General features: G+C 47.1%; 1 protein-coding gene across 2 annotated transcripts in view; it reads right to left on the bottom strand.

Moving 5' to 3' along the window:
* The window catches only part of SLC15A4 (solute carrier family 15 member 4), a 48,522-nt gene that overhangs the window by 25,516 nt on the left and 5,760 nt on the right, over nucleotides 1-17,246 (bottom strand). For both annotated transcript variants that reach the window (XM_053279772.1, XM_053279771.1), the window contains exons 2-4: nucleotides 10,923-11,218; nucleotides 9,592-9,763; nucleotides 7,707-7,784 (exon numbers count right to left, since the gene is read on the bottom strand). In XM_053279772.1, the coding sequence (XP_053135747.1) occupies nucleotides 7,707-7,784; nucleotides 9,592-9,763; nucleotides 10,923-11,218 (546 nt within the window). The remainder of the gene's footprint in view (nucleotides 1-7,706; nucleotides 7,785-9,591; nucleotides 9,764-10,922; nucleotides 11,219-17,246) is intronic.

The following is a 17,246-nucleotide window of genomic DNA, read 5'->3' as shown; positions in this document are numbered from 1 at the left end:
AGGTTTCCAACTGCACTGGAAAACATGCTGATTTCCAAACTGCACAAAGATAATCCAGCACTTCCAACACAGCTTCATGCAAGAGACAGATCCAAAAAGCTCCAGATGCCTGGAGTGTTTTATTACATACAGTGCTGAGCAGCTAAATGATTTGCACTCCTTACTGAAAACAGACCAGGTCTGTGTGAAGGACTGTATCCACTGAAGTAAATGGAAACTATACACGATGGTGGCTTCCTTACACTGGCTAAAAGGGCTGGGCAAGGATCCTCAGATTCTCTGGCGCCCTTACGAGGGGAGGAGGAGGGTGCTGGGGGAGAAAAAGTCAGGGGGTGCACCACGCACGTTAAAAAAGCACCCTAGCTCGAAGGAATAGCCTCCTCCCTTCTGTTTGCAGGACAGGCAATGGGGGGGTGGGGGGAGAAAGGGGAGTTGCAGGGTGGGGGGGTGTACAGAAAGAGAAACGGCTTGCGCTTAAGTGCCCAATAAAAGTTTGATGAACATAATATTTCCCCCCCCAACCCCGCCAATTAACTGGAGCCAATCGGAACCTCAGGAAATTCTCTCGCCAATCGCAGCCCGAGGCTACCAGCCCTATCGATTGCGTCGTCGGGATCAGCCTTGTTTTGCTCCAACCAACCAAGTGTCTCATAGACCAGGGTTTCTCGACGTGTGGGTCCCCAGATGTTACTGGACTTCAACTCCCATAATCCCCAGCCCCAGTGGCCTTTGGTTGGGAATTATGGGAGTTGAAGTCCAATTCCATCTGGGGACCCACACGTGGGGAATCCCTGTCATAGACTAACCTGAGGAGTCAGGGTCAGGCTCCTCGTCTCTCCTCTCAGTGAGTTAGCACAAACACACACACAGCAGCCGCCCTCCCTGCCTATAAAGCAGTCCAGAAACGACCAGCAAGGCGGGAAGCTGGGAAAAGCACAGTGGCCTCAACAAACTGGGCAGGCATGGGTGTTCCTCAGCGATCTCTGGCTTGCTCACCCGCCGGCCAGCTGATGCACCTTTCTGAACTCTGCCGCGTGCGGAGGAGGGCTCCGGCACGTCACGGTCACGGGTCCACCCGCCAGCCAATGAGAGCTGAGGCAAAAGAGAGATGGGGAAAGGAGGGGAGGGAGAGCGCGCGCTGCGAAGGAATACGGCAGCGGGCACTGGGGAATCGGGGTCGGGCGCTGGGGAGTCAGGGTCTTGTGACTTGCCTCTGGGGGGGCCTTTTGGGGAGGCGGGCTGGGAGACAATTGTCTCCCCCTTGCCCAACGGTACTTATGCCCCTGATTCTGGGTGAAGCTTAACTTCTTCCTGACCTCCTTTTCAAGCAAAGCACTTGGGGAAAGGAGAGGACAGTCTCAGATTGAACAGGGAGAGAGAACAGGGGAGAGCTGGTCTTGTGGGAGCAAGCACCGAGTGTCCACTTTGCTAAGTGGGGTCTGCCCTGGTTGGATTTGGTTGGTAGAGTACATGTGGAAGCACTGGAAGATCTTCCCCTTAGAGGATGGGGCCAGAGCTCAGGGGAAGAGCGTGCAGAAGATCCCAAATTCAATCCGGGGCTACACGTCCAGGTGGGGCTGGGACGGACTGTCTGAAACCTTGGGAAAGTCACAGTTGCTAGTCAGTGTAGACCGGGCCTGCCCAACTTAGGGCCCCCTGCTGTTTTTGAACTACAGCTCCCATAATCTCCAGCCACAGTGACCAATAGCCAGGGAGTTGTAGGCCAACATCTGCAGGAGTACCAAAGCTGAGCAGCCTTGGGCTAGATGGACCAATGGTCTGATCTGGTATAAGGCAGCTTCCAATATTCCTAGGGTGGAGTTAGTGGCTATTCCCGACCCCGAGGACCTAAGAAGAGCCTTGCTGGATAAGGCCGGGTCAGACCATTAGCCTCTGAACATAGAGGCTACAACAATACCAAACATTTGGGTGTGTGGGTGCGGCTCTGGCACTGTGTATTTTGGCTTCACGACTCTTGGTCTGTGAAAGGTTGACCACCCCTGTTTGAATACTTTGTGGGGAAAGAACTTGTCAATTGGAGTTCCATAAGGTGGCCAAGAAAATGGCGGCACCTGAGTGTCTGTTTCACAGAAGCAAAAAAGAGCCCAGGGAGGAGAGCGCGCGCAGGACTTGTGGTAGCAAGCAGGAACTGCCCCGACTCAGTCCTTAAGATCTTCTTTGCAGGCCCTGCTCTGAGTGCTCCTGCCAAACGAGGTGAGGCAGGTGGCTACTAGAGACAGGGCCTTTTTAGCGGTGGCACCCCATCTATGGAATAGCCACTCTAGTGAGGCTTGCCTGGTGCTGTCACTTTGTTCTTTTAGACACCAAGTGAAGACCTTTCTGTTCACTCAGGCTTTCTAAAATTGGATTTTTATAAAAAGTTTAAAAAATGTTTTGTATTGCACTTTGTATTATTTTAAATTTTGTGTTGTTTTATGTGTTTTTATTGGATTTTTTAAAAAATGGAGAGCATCTAGTCGGGATATGCACAAAGCGTTTCACACATATCTGGGGGTGGGGGTGGAGAACGGTGCTTTAAAAAGGAGGAAAGCAGGTCTTACCTGCCCCTCTGCAGCCCCCCTTCACAGCTCTGTCGGTATTAAATGCCACGACATGTGGCTGCAGGGCTGTTCCCAGCAGCCCGCAGGCGGCTTTGGCATATAAATGGCATCTGCGCATGCACAGGCACCATTTGCATAGTTAGCAACACCATGAAAACGTATTCAAGTAACACACCACAAAAGGATTGGGCAAAAATTTAAGGTCGCATTAGAGCATTACGGGAGATCGCAGGTTAAGTTTCATGTGCAGAGGGCATGGATAGACTGTTTATAATGCATACACACACATGCACGCTCATTTCAGGTTCTGCTCCTCACTTCAGAGTCTAAACACACACTCAATGGCAGCGTCCGTTCGATCCTTCATTGAAATTCCTCCCCATGAGACAATGGCTCAGGTCAGCCTCACGGCGGCATCTGCGAGTGTGACTCAGGAGAACTAAGACCCCCGATTTCACACAGCTCAGCAACCACAGGAAAAGATCAAGCCGGGGTGTCACCAAAGCGCCATTAATATTTGAGAACCTCTCTAGGAGTCTTTGCTGAAGAAGCCCAGTGGGATTTTGAAAAATTAAACATTCAAGTCCCTAAGGCATCTGTGCCACGACTCCAGGCTGAAAAAGGAATTCTGAAAAGGACAGAAGTGCTGCCAGGTTCACCACTGCCTGGAGATTTATTCTGTACTTCCAATAAAAGTTTCTTTTGCAGTTGCCCAGTGCTGAGCCGTGGTCTTGAACCAGGGTGCTCCAGGAACCAGGTCCTGCCTCCTCAATTCTGATTTTAAAAACTAATTAAAAAAAGGTTTTTTAAATGTTTGTACTGTATTTTTTGTTTTGTGTTGTGATGTGTTTGTCATGTTTTTATTGGATGTTTTTTAATGTGCTGTAAGCCACCCAGAGAACAATTTGCTATGGGGCGGCTAACAAATAAAGTTTATTATATCTAAATAATTCTCTAAGGCGTACCTGTGGCTAATCCTGTGTGTGGCAGTTCTCATGAGAGTTCGCGAGCAGAAGCACTGTGGTGACTGGGCAGGGGGGATTTCATATGCAGATAGGGAGGAGTTGCCTGTGATGGTTAAGGTCAGCTAGAATGCAACTGTTACTGGTTGAAATATGTTCTTGATTGTAGAGGAGAGGAATCAATCAATCAATCAATCAATCAAATGATAGTGGGTAGGGGTCTGTGAGGGAGGAAAGAGCCACTTCAGGAGAAGGAGGCTGCCGTTGTGTGAATTAGATGAGGAAACAAGATGAACAAGATCTGTTAACTCGGGAAGGGGGGGAGAGAGAGAGAAAGAAAGAAAGAAAGAAAGAAAGAAAGAAAGAAAGAAAGATAGGAAGAGCGAGTGGAGGAGAGAGAGTGGGTGGAAAAGAAGGGAGGAGAAGAGAGAAAGAAGGAAGGGTGAGGGACAGGCCTGAGCCTGTCCGTGGCCTGAGGGGAATGAGCAACCGTGGTGGTGGTGGCAGCAAGGAAGGTCCCGCTCAACCGCTGCTGCAGCTTGGCCAATAGGCACCAGCAACGCAGCAGCAGCGACCAAGAAGAGTGAGGGGAATGGAGTAAAGGGGTGGAGGAGGAGCAGGAGCAGGAGTGCAGCTCAAGTGAGGGTGGAGAGATCTCTGAGGGGAGGGAGCTGTGGCAGGGGGTGAGGGGCGCAATCAAGTACTAGCGCACAGATGCTGTGTGCCGGTTAAGCTAGTTAACCTTTATTATTCACCACCCTGCTCTGGGTTGGTCACAATCCTCCAAGGACCCACCGTGCCTCCTCACACCAATCTTCCCCCTCCCACTTCTACTTCTTTCCTTTCACCCCCAACTGTCCTCATCTCTCTCCATCCCAACATTCTGCACCCCCTGGCAAAGGTTGCTTAGCACCCGTTGCCTACATAAGAACAGCCCTGCTGGATCATGCCCAAGGCCCATCCAGTCCAGCATCCTGCTTCACACAGTGGCCCACTAGATGCCTCTGGGAAGCCCACAGGTAAGAGATGAAGGCATGCCCCCTCCCTGCCCTTGCTGGTATTCAGAGGCCTCCTGCCTCCGAGTCTGAAGGCCAGAGGCAGACTAGTAACCGTCCAGACTAGTAACCATTGCTAGACTTGTCCTCCATGAATGCATCCAGGCTTCTTTTAAAGCCATTCAAGCTGGTGGCTGTCACCACATCATGTGGCAGGGAATCCCATAGATCAATTATGCACTTTACGATGACGAACAAATACGGTAAATATTTATTTACCACTTTCCAACAAACGTTTCCAAAGCTGTTTACAGAGATATAAATAAATAAATAAGATGGCTCCTATCCGCAAAGGACTCACAACCTAAAAAAGAAACAGAAGATAGACACCAGCGGCAGCCACTGGAGGGATGCTGTACTGGGGATGGATAGGGCCAGTTGCTCTCCCCACTGCTAAATAAAGAGAATCACCACTTTTAAAAGGTGCCTCTTGGCTCTATTAGCAAGGGACTCTGTGAAAACGTACTCGCTTTCATTGATCCTAAATTTCCTGGCAGTCAGTTTCATGGGAGGACTCTGGTTCTCATGTTCTGAGTGGGAGAAATTTCTCTCTCTCTCTCTCTCTCTCTCTCTCTCTCTCCATACCATACATAATTTTATAGACCTCTAGCATTTATCCCCTTCGTTCCCTTTTTTCCTAAACTCAGATGCTGTAGCTTTGCCTCACAAGGAAGGTTATGTTTATCCTCACAGCCATCCTGTGAGGTAGGTTAGGCTGAGAGAAACATGTGGCCCAGTGAACTTTATGGCTGAATGGGGATTCGAACTCCGGTCTTCCAGGTCCTAGTCCAACATGCTAACCATGACGCTATTCCGGCTCTAACTTACCAACTACTTCGGAAGGTCTCGCCCCCTTGACGGAAACTGCTTCCAGAGACGCAGTTCCAAACGACTTGGAATTGCTGACTGGCTGGTATGGAGCAGGTTAGCTTCTGGATTAAGAGGCTCATTTGTTAATCGTGCATTAAAAATGACCATACATTATAAATGTGGGTTATTAGCATGAAGCAGATGCGAGCGGAATGCTTTTGAAAGGGCTGGTTAGGAAGTCTCGAAAAAGGCCTGCAAGCTTCTTTGCAGTCCACTCTTGACCGGGTGCCTTTGCTATGACAGCAATGAATCATTTAGCAGCCCGCAGAGAAGGACACACGCTAACTCTGAGGACGTTAGCAAAAGGTCCTTGGCGGACATAATGTGGGCACTGGCCCATGGGTCAATCCTGCACTGATCTAGTGGCATCTGGATTTCCTGTCTAAAGAAAGCACCACCCAAGGTTGTAGGCAGGTGTCTCTCTCAGCCCTATCTGGAGATGTCAGGGTGGGAATTGGAACCTTTCGCATGCAGGTGCTCTTCCCAGAGTGGCCCCATCCCCTAAGGGGAATATCTCACAGTGCTCACACGTGGTGTCTCCCATCCAAATGCAAACCAGGATGAACCCTGCTTAGCAAAGGGGACAATTCCTGCTTGCTACCACAAGACCAGCTCTCCTCCCATGTACAACAAGATGTCCAAAGAGGGCTTAGATGATCCTGAATTCTTGGATACAAGGGAGAAGTGCTTTCTTAAAAGAAATTCTGGAACTGCACAATGATATGGGAGTGTAATTGACACATGTGGCATGCACCACTACAACGCACAGCTGTTCTTTGTGCACACAAAGCTTGCTGCCTAGCGTCACCTTCCATGACATTTAGAAGCCTACACAGAATGGGAGAAAACCTTCAGAACTGGGAATTTGACAGCACTGTTGCGGAAAAGGGTTATATTCATTGGGGAAGACTCTGTGCAGTCTGCGGGAAGCATCTTTTGCAGGGAGAGAAGAAATGGGGGTGGTTGGTCTGGGCCTGGGTTCTAAGAGCGCTTTGGATTACTCACTTTACTTTTCACATTGTCATCAGTCCCTTTTTAGCATAAGAAAACTTTTGCGTGCCTTACAAATTTCGGTGCACAAATGTTCCTTTGGAGCTGTACTTTTTGGGAGTCGGGTGGGACTGTGCATTGTGTGTCTGGCTGCACATTAAAAGAAGTCCTGCTTTCAGTATTTGTATCTTTTCATCCCTGCAGCATGCCCAGAGTACCTAGCACTTTTGCAGAGTAGGTCCCTGCCCCTGAGGAGCTTACCATCTAAAATGAAAAGCAGGGCGTCCTTTGCGCCCAAAGCCCAGTTGGGACCGAGACTTTGCAGAGAGAGGAGCTCTGTTTGCGAGCTCCTCTCTTATTTGAACAACTTATTTGAACAACCTCCCTCTTATGGTGAGGACTCGGGCGGGCGGCTGGGAGGAAAGGCGGTCAGCTGGGAGGGAAGGCGGGCGGGCGGGCGGCGGCGGCTTTAGTTGGGCCGATTCGGCCCGTCATCAGAGTGTGGGGGATGGCTTTCTTGTGTTGGGCGGTTGGGTAGGTGGTAAAAACTGGGTGCGTCTTATGGTCAGGTGCGTCTTATGGTCCGAAAAATACGGTAATTCTCTAAGCTCACTGGAAGTCAGTGCAACTGGCATAAGAACGAGTGGGTATGTTTGTGCCTGTTAGGAAATGGGCAGCAGCTTTAAGGAGCAGAGCAGATTATCTGCAGCCTCAAGTGTATGGAAACTGACAGTGAAATATATGAAAATTGACACTCAAGAACTATCCCTTTTAAAGAGGTGATTCTCTTTATTTAGTGGGGGAGAGCAACTGGCCATATCCATCCCCAGCACAGCAACCATCCAGTGGCTCTTGCTGGTGTCTTGCTTATTTTTGAGTTTGTGAGCCCTTTGGGGACAGGGACCCATCTCTCTTTCTTTCTATCTAAACTGCTTTTTAAAAAATTTATTTATTTATTTAGCATTTCTATCCTGCTCTTCCTCCAAGGAGCCCAGAGCGGTGTACTACATACTTGAGTTTCTTCTTTTACAACAACCCTGTGAAGTAGGTTAGGCTGAGAGAGAAGCGACTGGCCCAGAGTCGCCCAGCTAGTTTCATGGCTGAATGGGGATTTGAACTCGGCTCTCCCCGGTCCTAGTCCAGCACTCTAACCACTATACCACGCTGGCTTTGGGGACTTTTGTTGAAAAGCGGCATATAGATATTTATTGTATTCATACCCTTTATGCAAGCATTTGTAAAGGTCAGCTACATTTCCCCACACTTACCGTATGGGTCTTTGAGGTGCTGTTGGAGAACTGGGGTATTCTCAAGTGCAGGCTCTGGAGGACATACGTTGTCTGCATCTGAAATAAAAGGTTGGTGATATTAGCACAGGAAGCTCATGCTTGTTTGTTCCTTGAAGGAAATATGTTTTGGAGGGCATAAATTCGCAAAAAAAGAAAAAATCCCAACCAAAAATAAAAAATAAAGAGTTGGGACTTCCCCCCAACACACCCTGAAAAACAGCCTCCTACCACATTCTAATCTGGTCCACTGTGTTTGATCAATGAAACTGTTTGATTAAACTAAAAAGGTATTCTAATTATCTGCACAGCCTTTCAACAAACAAATATGGTTGTGTTTTTTATTGTGTACGTTTCCAACTTTAAAACAGCTGTCCTATTTTTAAAACTGGCATTTAGTATTTGTATTGTTTGAAGCATTTAATATATTTATATTATATTTGCCCTGCTAACTGGGCAAAGAGGCACCTTTTTAACATAGTGATTCTCTTTATTTAGCAGAGGGAGAGCAACTGGCCCTACCCAACCCCAGCACAGCACCCCTCCAGTGACAGTTGGTGGTGTCTGTCTTATGTTTCTTTTTAGATTGTGAGCTCTCTGGGGACAAGGAGCCTACTTATTTATTTATTATTTCTCCATGTAAACCACTTTGGAAATTTTTGTTGAAAAGCAGTATATAAATATTTGTTGTTGTTGTTATATTGTGTTAAAGATACTGTAAACCACCTTGGGATTATTTTAATGAAAGGCAGTATACAAATCTGACAATAAAAAATAAATAAAAAGCACACGTGCAAAACAAAAGGTGTGTTTCTGTGCACATGTATGTATAACTTTTTATATGAACAGACATAGGAAGCTGCTTTATACAGTCAGATCCTTGGCCAATCTAGCTCAGTACTGTCTACACTGACTGACAGTAGCCCCCCAGTGTCTCAAACACATGTCACTGCCAGCCTTACCTGCAGGGGCGTATCTAGGATGGGGCAGGCAGGGCACATGCCCCGGGCACCACTTGAAGGGGGGTGCCATTTTTTAAAATTAAGAAATGTTTTTAAAATGGCTGCCAGAAACAAAATGGCCACCGTGCATGCTCAAATGGCGTCTGTGAGGCCCTAGGCCATGCCAGGCCTCACAGAGGCCATTTGAGCATCCATGGTGGCCATTTTGTTTTCAGCTGCCATTTAAATTTTTTTTATTAAAAAAATGGCCACCGCACATGCTCAAATGGTTCCTGCGAGGCCCTAGAGGCCAGCGGGGGGAGGGGGAACCTTTGTAGAACCCCCCAGGCTTTAGGAAGCCCCCCGAAGGGGCTACACGTAATTTTTTAAATAAATAAATAAATATAATATAAGTCATTGTACATATATTTAGTTTGGCACTATGTACAGAGAATCAGGGCTTGTGAATACTGAGCTGAAGCTTATGAGCTAGGATTGTATTCATTTGCTCTTACTTTGCTTCTTGTGATAAGTGAGTTAAATGTGATGTCTTGCTAATATGGCTATTAATGGTGAGTTTGTCTCTGAATCAGTGTGAAATCCTTAGTATTAAGGCCCACTGGGAGTTTCTTGCTCTCTTTCTCTCATTTTAACTATCTTTCTGAAATACTAGAATATATTCCAAGCAGTGACACAGTTTACTCTGCATATCCTTTTGGGGACGAGGGGTTGTCTTAAATCCAGAGCTCTGTCCTTTTTGAGTCCATATAGGTAAAACCTGTATTCAATCTCTCTCTCTTTTTTTTTTTTAAAGAAGGGAGCCATTTTAAATTCAGAGTCATTTTCGATTCAGGTAAATACGATACATAGAAAAATCAATCCTTTATTACAGTCACAGGCCAGTACAAATGGTTGCAATCACCAACCTGGAAATAGACCATCCAGTACGGTATCAGTGCCAGGAAGACCGGGATGATTTTGACTAGGGCTTTCACATCCTCCACTTTATCTTCTCTGAAGGGCCCTCCACGAGACGCTTTAGCCATTTCAAAGAGAGACTGCTTGGAAGGCTGCCGCTGGAGGATTCCTTGGGTGTCGCTTTTGAGAGGAGGAGGGAGGTGGAAGCGAAAAGAGGAAAGGTAAAGGATTTGAAAAGCAGACACCATTTTGGACAACGTTCAGGCACCTTATCTAACAAGTTGCCGGCAACAGTCAATCCCATCCCCTAGCTGTCTGTCACACTTTGGGGTGACCAAACCGCAGGAATCTCTTAAAACAAAATAAAAATAGAAAATTGTTGCTGCTGTTTAAATGTCAGTCCCATTGAGAGACAATGTGTTTCACTGTGGATCCCTGGTATGCCTTTGTAGGAAGACTTTAGGAGATTTTAGAAATGTCTTTTTCAAAAAAAACAAAAACATTGATCTTTCTAATGTAAATAGCATGCATAGAAGAGTGACCTGGATTGGGCCCACCAGAGGAGGGGGGAAATTTTACCCCACCAGAGGAGGGAGGAGTTTTACCCCTTCCCCCCCTCCACTGGGGTCCTGAATGGGATCATCCCATCTCTGCAGTTGCCATTTGTCCTGGGAGACAAGCTCCCATTGGTACCTGAAGGAACTTTTCTGAGACTTGATCTGGAGTGCGACAATGGCAATAGCCAAAAGGCGAAAGACCCCACCACCAGCACTGTGGTCCTGATATGAAACTCAACATATACTATTTATATTAGAAACAAACAAACAAACATCCAGCCCCAAATCGTGCAGGGAGGAGAGCTGGTCTTGTGGTAGCAATCATGAATTGTCCCCCTTTGCTAAGCAGGGCCCACCCTGATTTGCATTTGAATTTGCATTTGCATTTGAATTTGCATTTGAACCTGATTTGCATTTGAAACTACATGTGTGAGCACTGTAAGCTATTCCCCTTAGGGGATGGGGCCGATCTGGGAAGAGCATCTGCAGGCTTGTATGCAGAAGGTTCCAGGTTCCTTCCCTGGCATCGCTAGATAGGGCTGAGAGACATTCCTGCCTGCAACCTTGGAGAATCCGCTGCCAGTCAGGGTTGACCATACTGAGCTAGATGGACCAAGGGTCTGACTCGGTAAAAGGCTGTTCCTATGCACAACAGGTTTATGGGCTAGTTTTTGCCCCAACGAAGAAACTAAAACTCATACTGAGAATTCTGGATAAGTTTATGCAGATATAAGCATGCTTGATCTTGAATGGCTAGCAGGGCAGAGCATAACCTTGCGTACCTGTCCCTTGAGGGCTCCTCAGACGTCTTCCGGGAGCAACACGAATAGCCAAGGATCTTAAACATGTCTGTGAAAGCGCTGCCATCGGGGGGCTTCATGATGAAGAAGCTCTGACCACAGAGGAAAACAATGAAGGAGACCCCACTGCAAACTGCTGGGATGATATAACCCACGACAAAGCTCAAATTCTGTTGAATGTACGCCACACCTCCCAGAGACAGGATGGCCCCCAAGTTAATGCTCCAGTAGAACCAATTAAAAAACCTTCGAGTGGCTTCTGGGCCTCGATCTTTGACCTGTAAGAAATGGACAAATCACAACCAATGTTATTAGCTGTCCTTCGAAGGAAATGTTCCATCCAGAACATAAATGCACACTGGAGGTCACACGGAGCACTCATTAAATGTTTCTCTACGTGGGAAGATTCATGCAGTAGAAGGAAGTTCCAGAGGTACCCAGGTCCCAGGCTATTTAAGATTTTAAAGCTAAAAACCTAAATTTAGGATTTTTAAAGCTTGACTTTAGTCCAGAAACAAGCCTCCAACATCTGAGGACGTTGGTAAAAATAAGATTGATGTGTTCTGACCTCTTAGTCCCACACACAAGCTGGACAGCGATGCTAGACCAATTGCAGTTTCACATTTTATGCTCCATAAAATGCATTCATCCAAGACACAGGGGGAGAAGTCTTCTATATGATTGGCCACGGGCAAGCTCCTCCTGGTTCGATTCCGAATTGACTCGCTACTTGAAATATTCCTTGAGGAATTTGTGGAATAGGGATCTCTGGTATGCCATGCCCCCACCTCTACCTACAATCACGGGGGCTATGGGGGAAAGTATTACAAAGTCTATATAAAGCCAAACTGCCCAAGCTATAGTTTGTTTGGGAAGCTTGGGCATTGCACAGTTCCCTTGCTCCCAAGGCACTGGTAACTCAGGGACTACACATTTCCCTGGGCCCCAAAAAATCAGACTCTAGGGAGGTTTTTCCACAGTTATGCCCCAGCTGCAATTAGTATCCAAGACTTAGCTGTAAGAAGGTGAGGGATGAGGACTTGCTGAACAGGGAAATGCAGGATCTTAATGGACATTCCAAGCCACAGAAGAACTTCTTGGGAAAATGGCTCTCAGTTTGCAATACAGCTGAGCATTCACAAGCTGGGCAAATTCCAATTCAGAGCCAGGTAATTACAAGCTTCGGCGATATCACTCTATGTTGCCTTAGCAACATGGAAGCCACCACGGGAGTGGGATCTCCGATGCCTCAAAGATAAAATGGTTTTTCAAACAAGCAAAAGGCAGTAGTCCAGTGAGGACTCAAAGTTTTGCAGAAAATCAGAGAAACATTAATTTAAAACAAACAAACAAAAACTTCTGTAGTGATAGCCTTTTCCCAATGGAGATAGACCAAATTTGAGGGGTGGCATCTCTTGTCTTCTAGTCAATGTGCACAAAATTTCAGGAGGACTGGATAGGAACATATACTGCCATATACTGAGTCAGACCCTTGGTCCATCTAGCTCAGTATTGGCTACACAGACTGGCAGCAGCTTCTCCAAGGTTGCAGGCAGGAGTCTCTCTCAGCCCTATTTTGGAGATGCTGCCAGGGAGGGAACTTGGATGTGAACAGTTTTATGAGCAATAAGATGTTCAGGGCTCATAATCGTGGGACGCTAATTTATTTTTACATTTACATCCCGCTCTTCCTCCGAGGAGCCCAGTTATGTGACACAGTTCTGTTTATTTTCATAACAACCCTGTGAGGTAGGTGGGGCTGAGAAAGAAGTGACTGGCCCAGAATCTCCCAGTGAGTTTCATGGCTGAACAGGTATTTGAACACAGGCCTTCCATCCTAGTACAATACTCTAACCACTACACCACACTGGCTCTACAATGTTGAAACAACTAATTTCTAGTTTAACTAAACTAGAACTACTGTGTCAGTATAATTTAAATTTAATAGATGCCATGACATGTCTATACCTACAAAAATTAGAATCGTTCGGACAATGGTTTTTCCAGTGACACTCTATGGATACAAAAGCTGGACTTTGAAGAAGCAAGATAGGAAAAGTACTGACTTTTTGAACTTCGGTGCTGGAGAAGACTTTTGAGGAGACCATGGACAGCCAGGAAAACAAACCAATGGATCATATAACAGATCGATCCAGAATTTTCACTCAAGGCACAAATGACCAGGCTCAAACTGTCATACTTTGGACACATGATGCAAAAACCCAGCTCCCTTGAGAAGTCCATAATGCTGGGAAAAGCTGAAGGAAAAAGAAGAAGAGGACGACCAGCAGCAAGGTGGATGGACTTGATTGCGACAGCAATCAATGCACCATGGAGAGACCTAAAGTTGAAGACAGATCATCCTGGAGAAAATCTATCTATGTGGTCGCTAAGAGTCGACACCGACTTGATGACACTTAATCAATCAATCATTTATGTTAGACTTTGCTGCATGGGTGGCATATATAACCCCACACAAACACACATGCAGCATTTCCACTCCGACTGAGAGTACAAAAAGGTTTATCAAGAAAATGCAAAATAAACCCTTAACCCACATTTAAGGATACTGAGCACACATCCCCTGCGTTCTGTGCCCCTTCAGCTGATGGGCTGGCACGATTATATGCCTAATCTGTACGTGGGTGGAAATATCCTGAGATCCCGTCATCATATATAAGATATATAATTATCTTAACAAGCCCTCTCTATTGGAGCCTATGCTCAAAACCACAGATCGGATCACCAAAGGCAGACTCGCAGCCGGATAAACTCTCATACAATGCTCTCAACCACAGGGTATATTTTGAAAGACAATCGGTACCCCGCGGAGTTTTCAGGAGTTGATTAAGAAACGGCATGGTGCGATGGAGAGGTTGCTGGTTGCGTGAGAACGTTCTACAAAATGGGGCATTTTGAATTTTGGAGGAAGAATTTTGGAGGAAAACTCAGAACTGCACAAAGAGACGCAAATGTAATCCATGCACTAATCTGCACCACTGTCACACACACACACATCTATTTTCCTTCTCTGTGCTGGCATTGTGGTAGCAAGCATGAATTGTCCTTTTGCTAAGCAGGGTCAGCCCTGGTTTGCATTTGTATGGGAGACTACACTTGTGAGGACCTTAAGATATCCCCCTGAGGGGATGGGACTGCTCTGGGAAGAGCATCTGCCTGCTTGCATGCAGAAGGTCCCAAGTTCCCTCCCTGGCAGCTTCTGCAAGATAGGGCTGAGAGAAACTCCTGCCTGCAGCCTTGGGGAAGCCCTAACCCTAACCCTAACCCTAACCCTAACCCTAACCCTAACCCTGGCAGCATCTCTAAGATAGAGCTGAGAGAGACTCCTGCCTATAACTTTGGAGAAACTGCTGCCAGCCTGGGTAGACAACAGTGAGCGAGATGGACCAACGGTCTGACTCAGTACATGGCAGCTTCCTATGTAAGACACCAGCACACTGATAATACTCCGCAGCTGTGAGAAAGAGGCCATGCCATAGAAGGCAGAACGCAAAGGGCAGGTGTGCAGTAACATTTCCAGTAAAGGGGAATTGAAAGACACCAAAGATCGGTTAGGAAGGGGCCACGGCTCAGGGGCAGGGCACCTGCTTTGCACGCAGGTGGTCCCGGGTTCAATATCTGGCATCCTCAGCTAGGGCTGGGAAAAACGGCATCGGAACACAGCAAGCTGACTGTTATTACATCAGATCCTTAGTTTGGTACAGTCTGCACAATTTAGGGCCCCTGCAGATGTCAGAGTACAATGTCTATCATACCTACTGGGCACTGTGGCTGGGAATGATGGGAACCGTAGTCCATAAACAGCTGGAGGGCTGAAGTTGTGCAGCTCCTGGTCTCTATCAACAGCCCTCCAGGGTTTCCGACTGATCTTTCCCAATACCGTTTGGAGACACTGACAAGGACTGAGCCGAGGACATTCTGTAAATAAATTATGGAGCTAGATAGCTCCTTCCGAAACAGACACATCTGCCTTATACCGCCCTCTGTGAACATATGAAGCTGCTGCCTACTGAGTCAGTCCATTGGTCCATCTAGCTCAGCACTGCATACACGGACTGGCAGCAGCCCGCCAAGGTTTCTGATTGGTCTCTCCCAGCTCTCTCTGGAGATGCTGCCATGGATTGAACCTGGGACCACCTGCATGCAAAGCAGATGTTCTGCCACTGAGCTCCGGTCCCGTCTCCATTCCCATCCAAAACCCTAGAGAGCCACTGCCAGTCAGTGTATGTCCATATAACCACCCTGAGAGATGGGTTAGGTTGAGAGGCAGAGAGAGACTTGCCCAAGGTGGACATCAGAGCCAAGCAGGGATTTGAACTTGTCTCATCAAAGCCCTCAAACCTGTCAGTCAGCCACAGGCAGGTGGAAAGGCCATATGCACATAACCCAACAGAATGCTCGAAAGGATATTTCCCATCAGCTCCCAAGAGAGCAAAATAAGGAAGCCCCATATTTAATCAAATCTAATGTTTTTCCACTTTCCTTTCCATTTGAAATCGCGGTGGCGGAGGTGGATCTGAAATTTGGCATCCTCTGGAATTTTAGCAAACACAGATATAAACCCGTACATCCGAACAAATACAGATCTTACCTGTACTTTGAGCAAATACCACTATAACCTGTATTTGTCCTCTATTTTTCAAGGTGGGTCGTCTTAAATTCAGGAGTTGACCTATTAGGGTGAATACGGTAACTGATCAGGGAAAGATACCAGAAGAGAGGCCACCTAATGGTGCAGCGGGGAAGTAACTTGCCTAGGGAGCAAGAGGTTGCCGGTTCGAATCCCTGCTGGTATGCTTCCCAGGCTATAGGAAACACCTATATAGGAAAATGCTGAAAGGCATCACCTCATAGGTCAACCGCTGGAGGGCCAAAGTTATGCAGACCTGCTCTAAAGCAACGTGCTGGATAAAAGCATCTCGCAGAAAGAGGTCAAGACCTCTCCCCAGAAGAAGGATGTTTGTGTCAGGGAACTCCCCACCCCCACACAGAGGACCGTTTTACCGAGTCGTGGCTGCGAAACCCCGTGATCGACTCGGATTTCTGCTTGGTCATCACAACCCAGCCGTTAACTGTGGGGGAGAAAACCTCTCCCGTCTCCCAAACACGGTCCAGGGCTTTTCACAAGCCAGATCTGCTGAATCACTGAGCGCCACTGTGCTGAGCCCACCTAGGCAAAGCCTTCCTCATCTTTGCATTTAGCACAGAAATAAGAGGCTCATCCCGGTCTGCACGCCGGGAGTGGCATGGCCTGCTTTTAACCCAACAAAGTGTCCGGTTTCCTCCAGCCAAAGATCAGCGCCAGGGGAGCTGGTGATGGAAAAGCTGGAATAGCTGCAACACAGGAACGCGTTATGCTGGGGACCTGCTTGTACGTGCTTGCAAGTTTGGTGGTGAAGGACTCTACCGCCTTAGGAACATAGGAAGCTGCCTTCTACCGAGTCAGACCCTTGGTCCATCGAGCTCAGTATTGTCTACACAGACTGGCAGCGTCTCTCCAATGTCTTTGCATGGCTTTGCCTAGTTTCCTTTCTCGAGAAGGCAGATCTGGTCACGGTTACCCACACCTTAGTCACGTCACGGCTGGATTACTGTAACGCACTCTACGTGGGGCTGCCCTTGAAGAATATCCAGAAACTGCAGCTAGGGTTTTATCTGGAGCTGCCCAGTGGGAGCACATCACACCCATTTTGAAAGAGCTGCACTGGCTACCAGTTTGTTTCCGGGTCCAATTCAAGGTGCTGGTTTTGACCTTTAAAGCCCTTAATGGTTTGGGCCCGGGATACCTGAGGGACCGCCTGCCTGACGAGGTCATCTGAGGGGGCTCTGCTCCGGGTGCCCACAATGAGGGAGGCTCGGTTATCGTGCATGCAGGACAGGGCCTTCTCTGTTGCTGCCCCCAGACTCTGGAATGCTCTCCCAGTGGCTATTCGCTCCTCGGTCTCCATCACAGTTTTTACAAAGTGTGTTAAATCTTGGCTTTTTAACCAGGCTTTTATACGATTGTCTCTGCTGCTGCTTCTTTGTATTTTGTACTGTTTTTATGCTTGTGTTTTAAATTTTTAATCTGATTTGTTTTATATTTTCAGCTTAATATTTTAATTGTGTCATTTTTACAATCTTGTTTTTAAATTCTGTGTAAACCGCCTTGGGATTGTTTTAATGAAAGGCAGTATATAAATTTAACAATGAATGAATGAATGAATGAATGTTTTAGGCCAGGAGTCTTACTCAGAGACACTGGGGATTGAACCTGGGATCTTCTCTATGCTAAGGAGATATCCT

The sequence above is a fragment of the Hemicordylus capensis genome, chromosome 15 (genome assembly GCF_027244095.1).
Source record: "Hemicordylus capensis ecotype Gifberg chromosome 15, rHemCap1.1.pri, whole genome shotgun sequence".
NCBI classification, from domain to species: domain Eukaryota; kingdom Metazoa; phylum Chordata; class Lepidosauria; order Squamata; family Cordylidae; genus Hemicordylus; species Hemicordylus capensis.
This window is presented reverse-complemented; position numbering and strand designations above follow the sequence as displayed.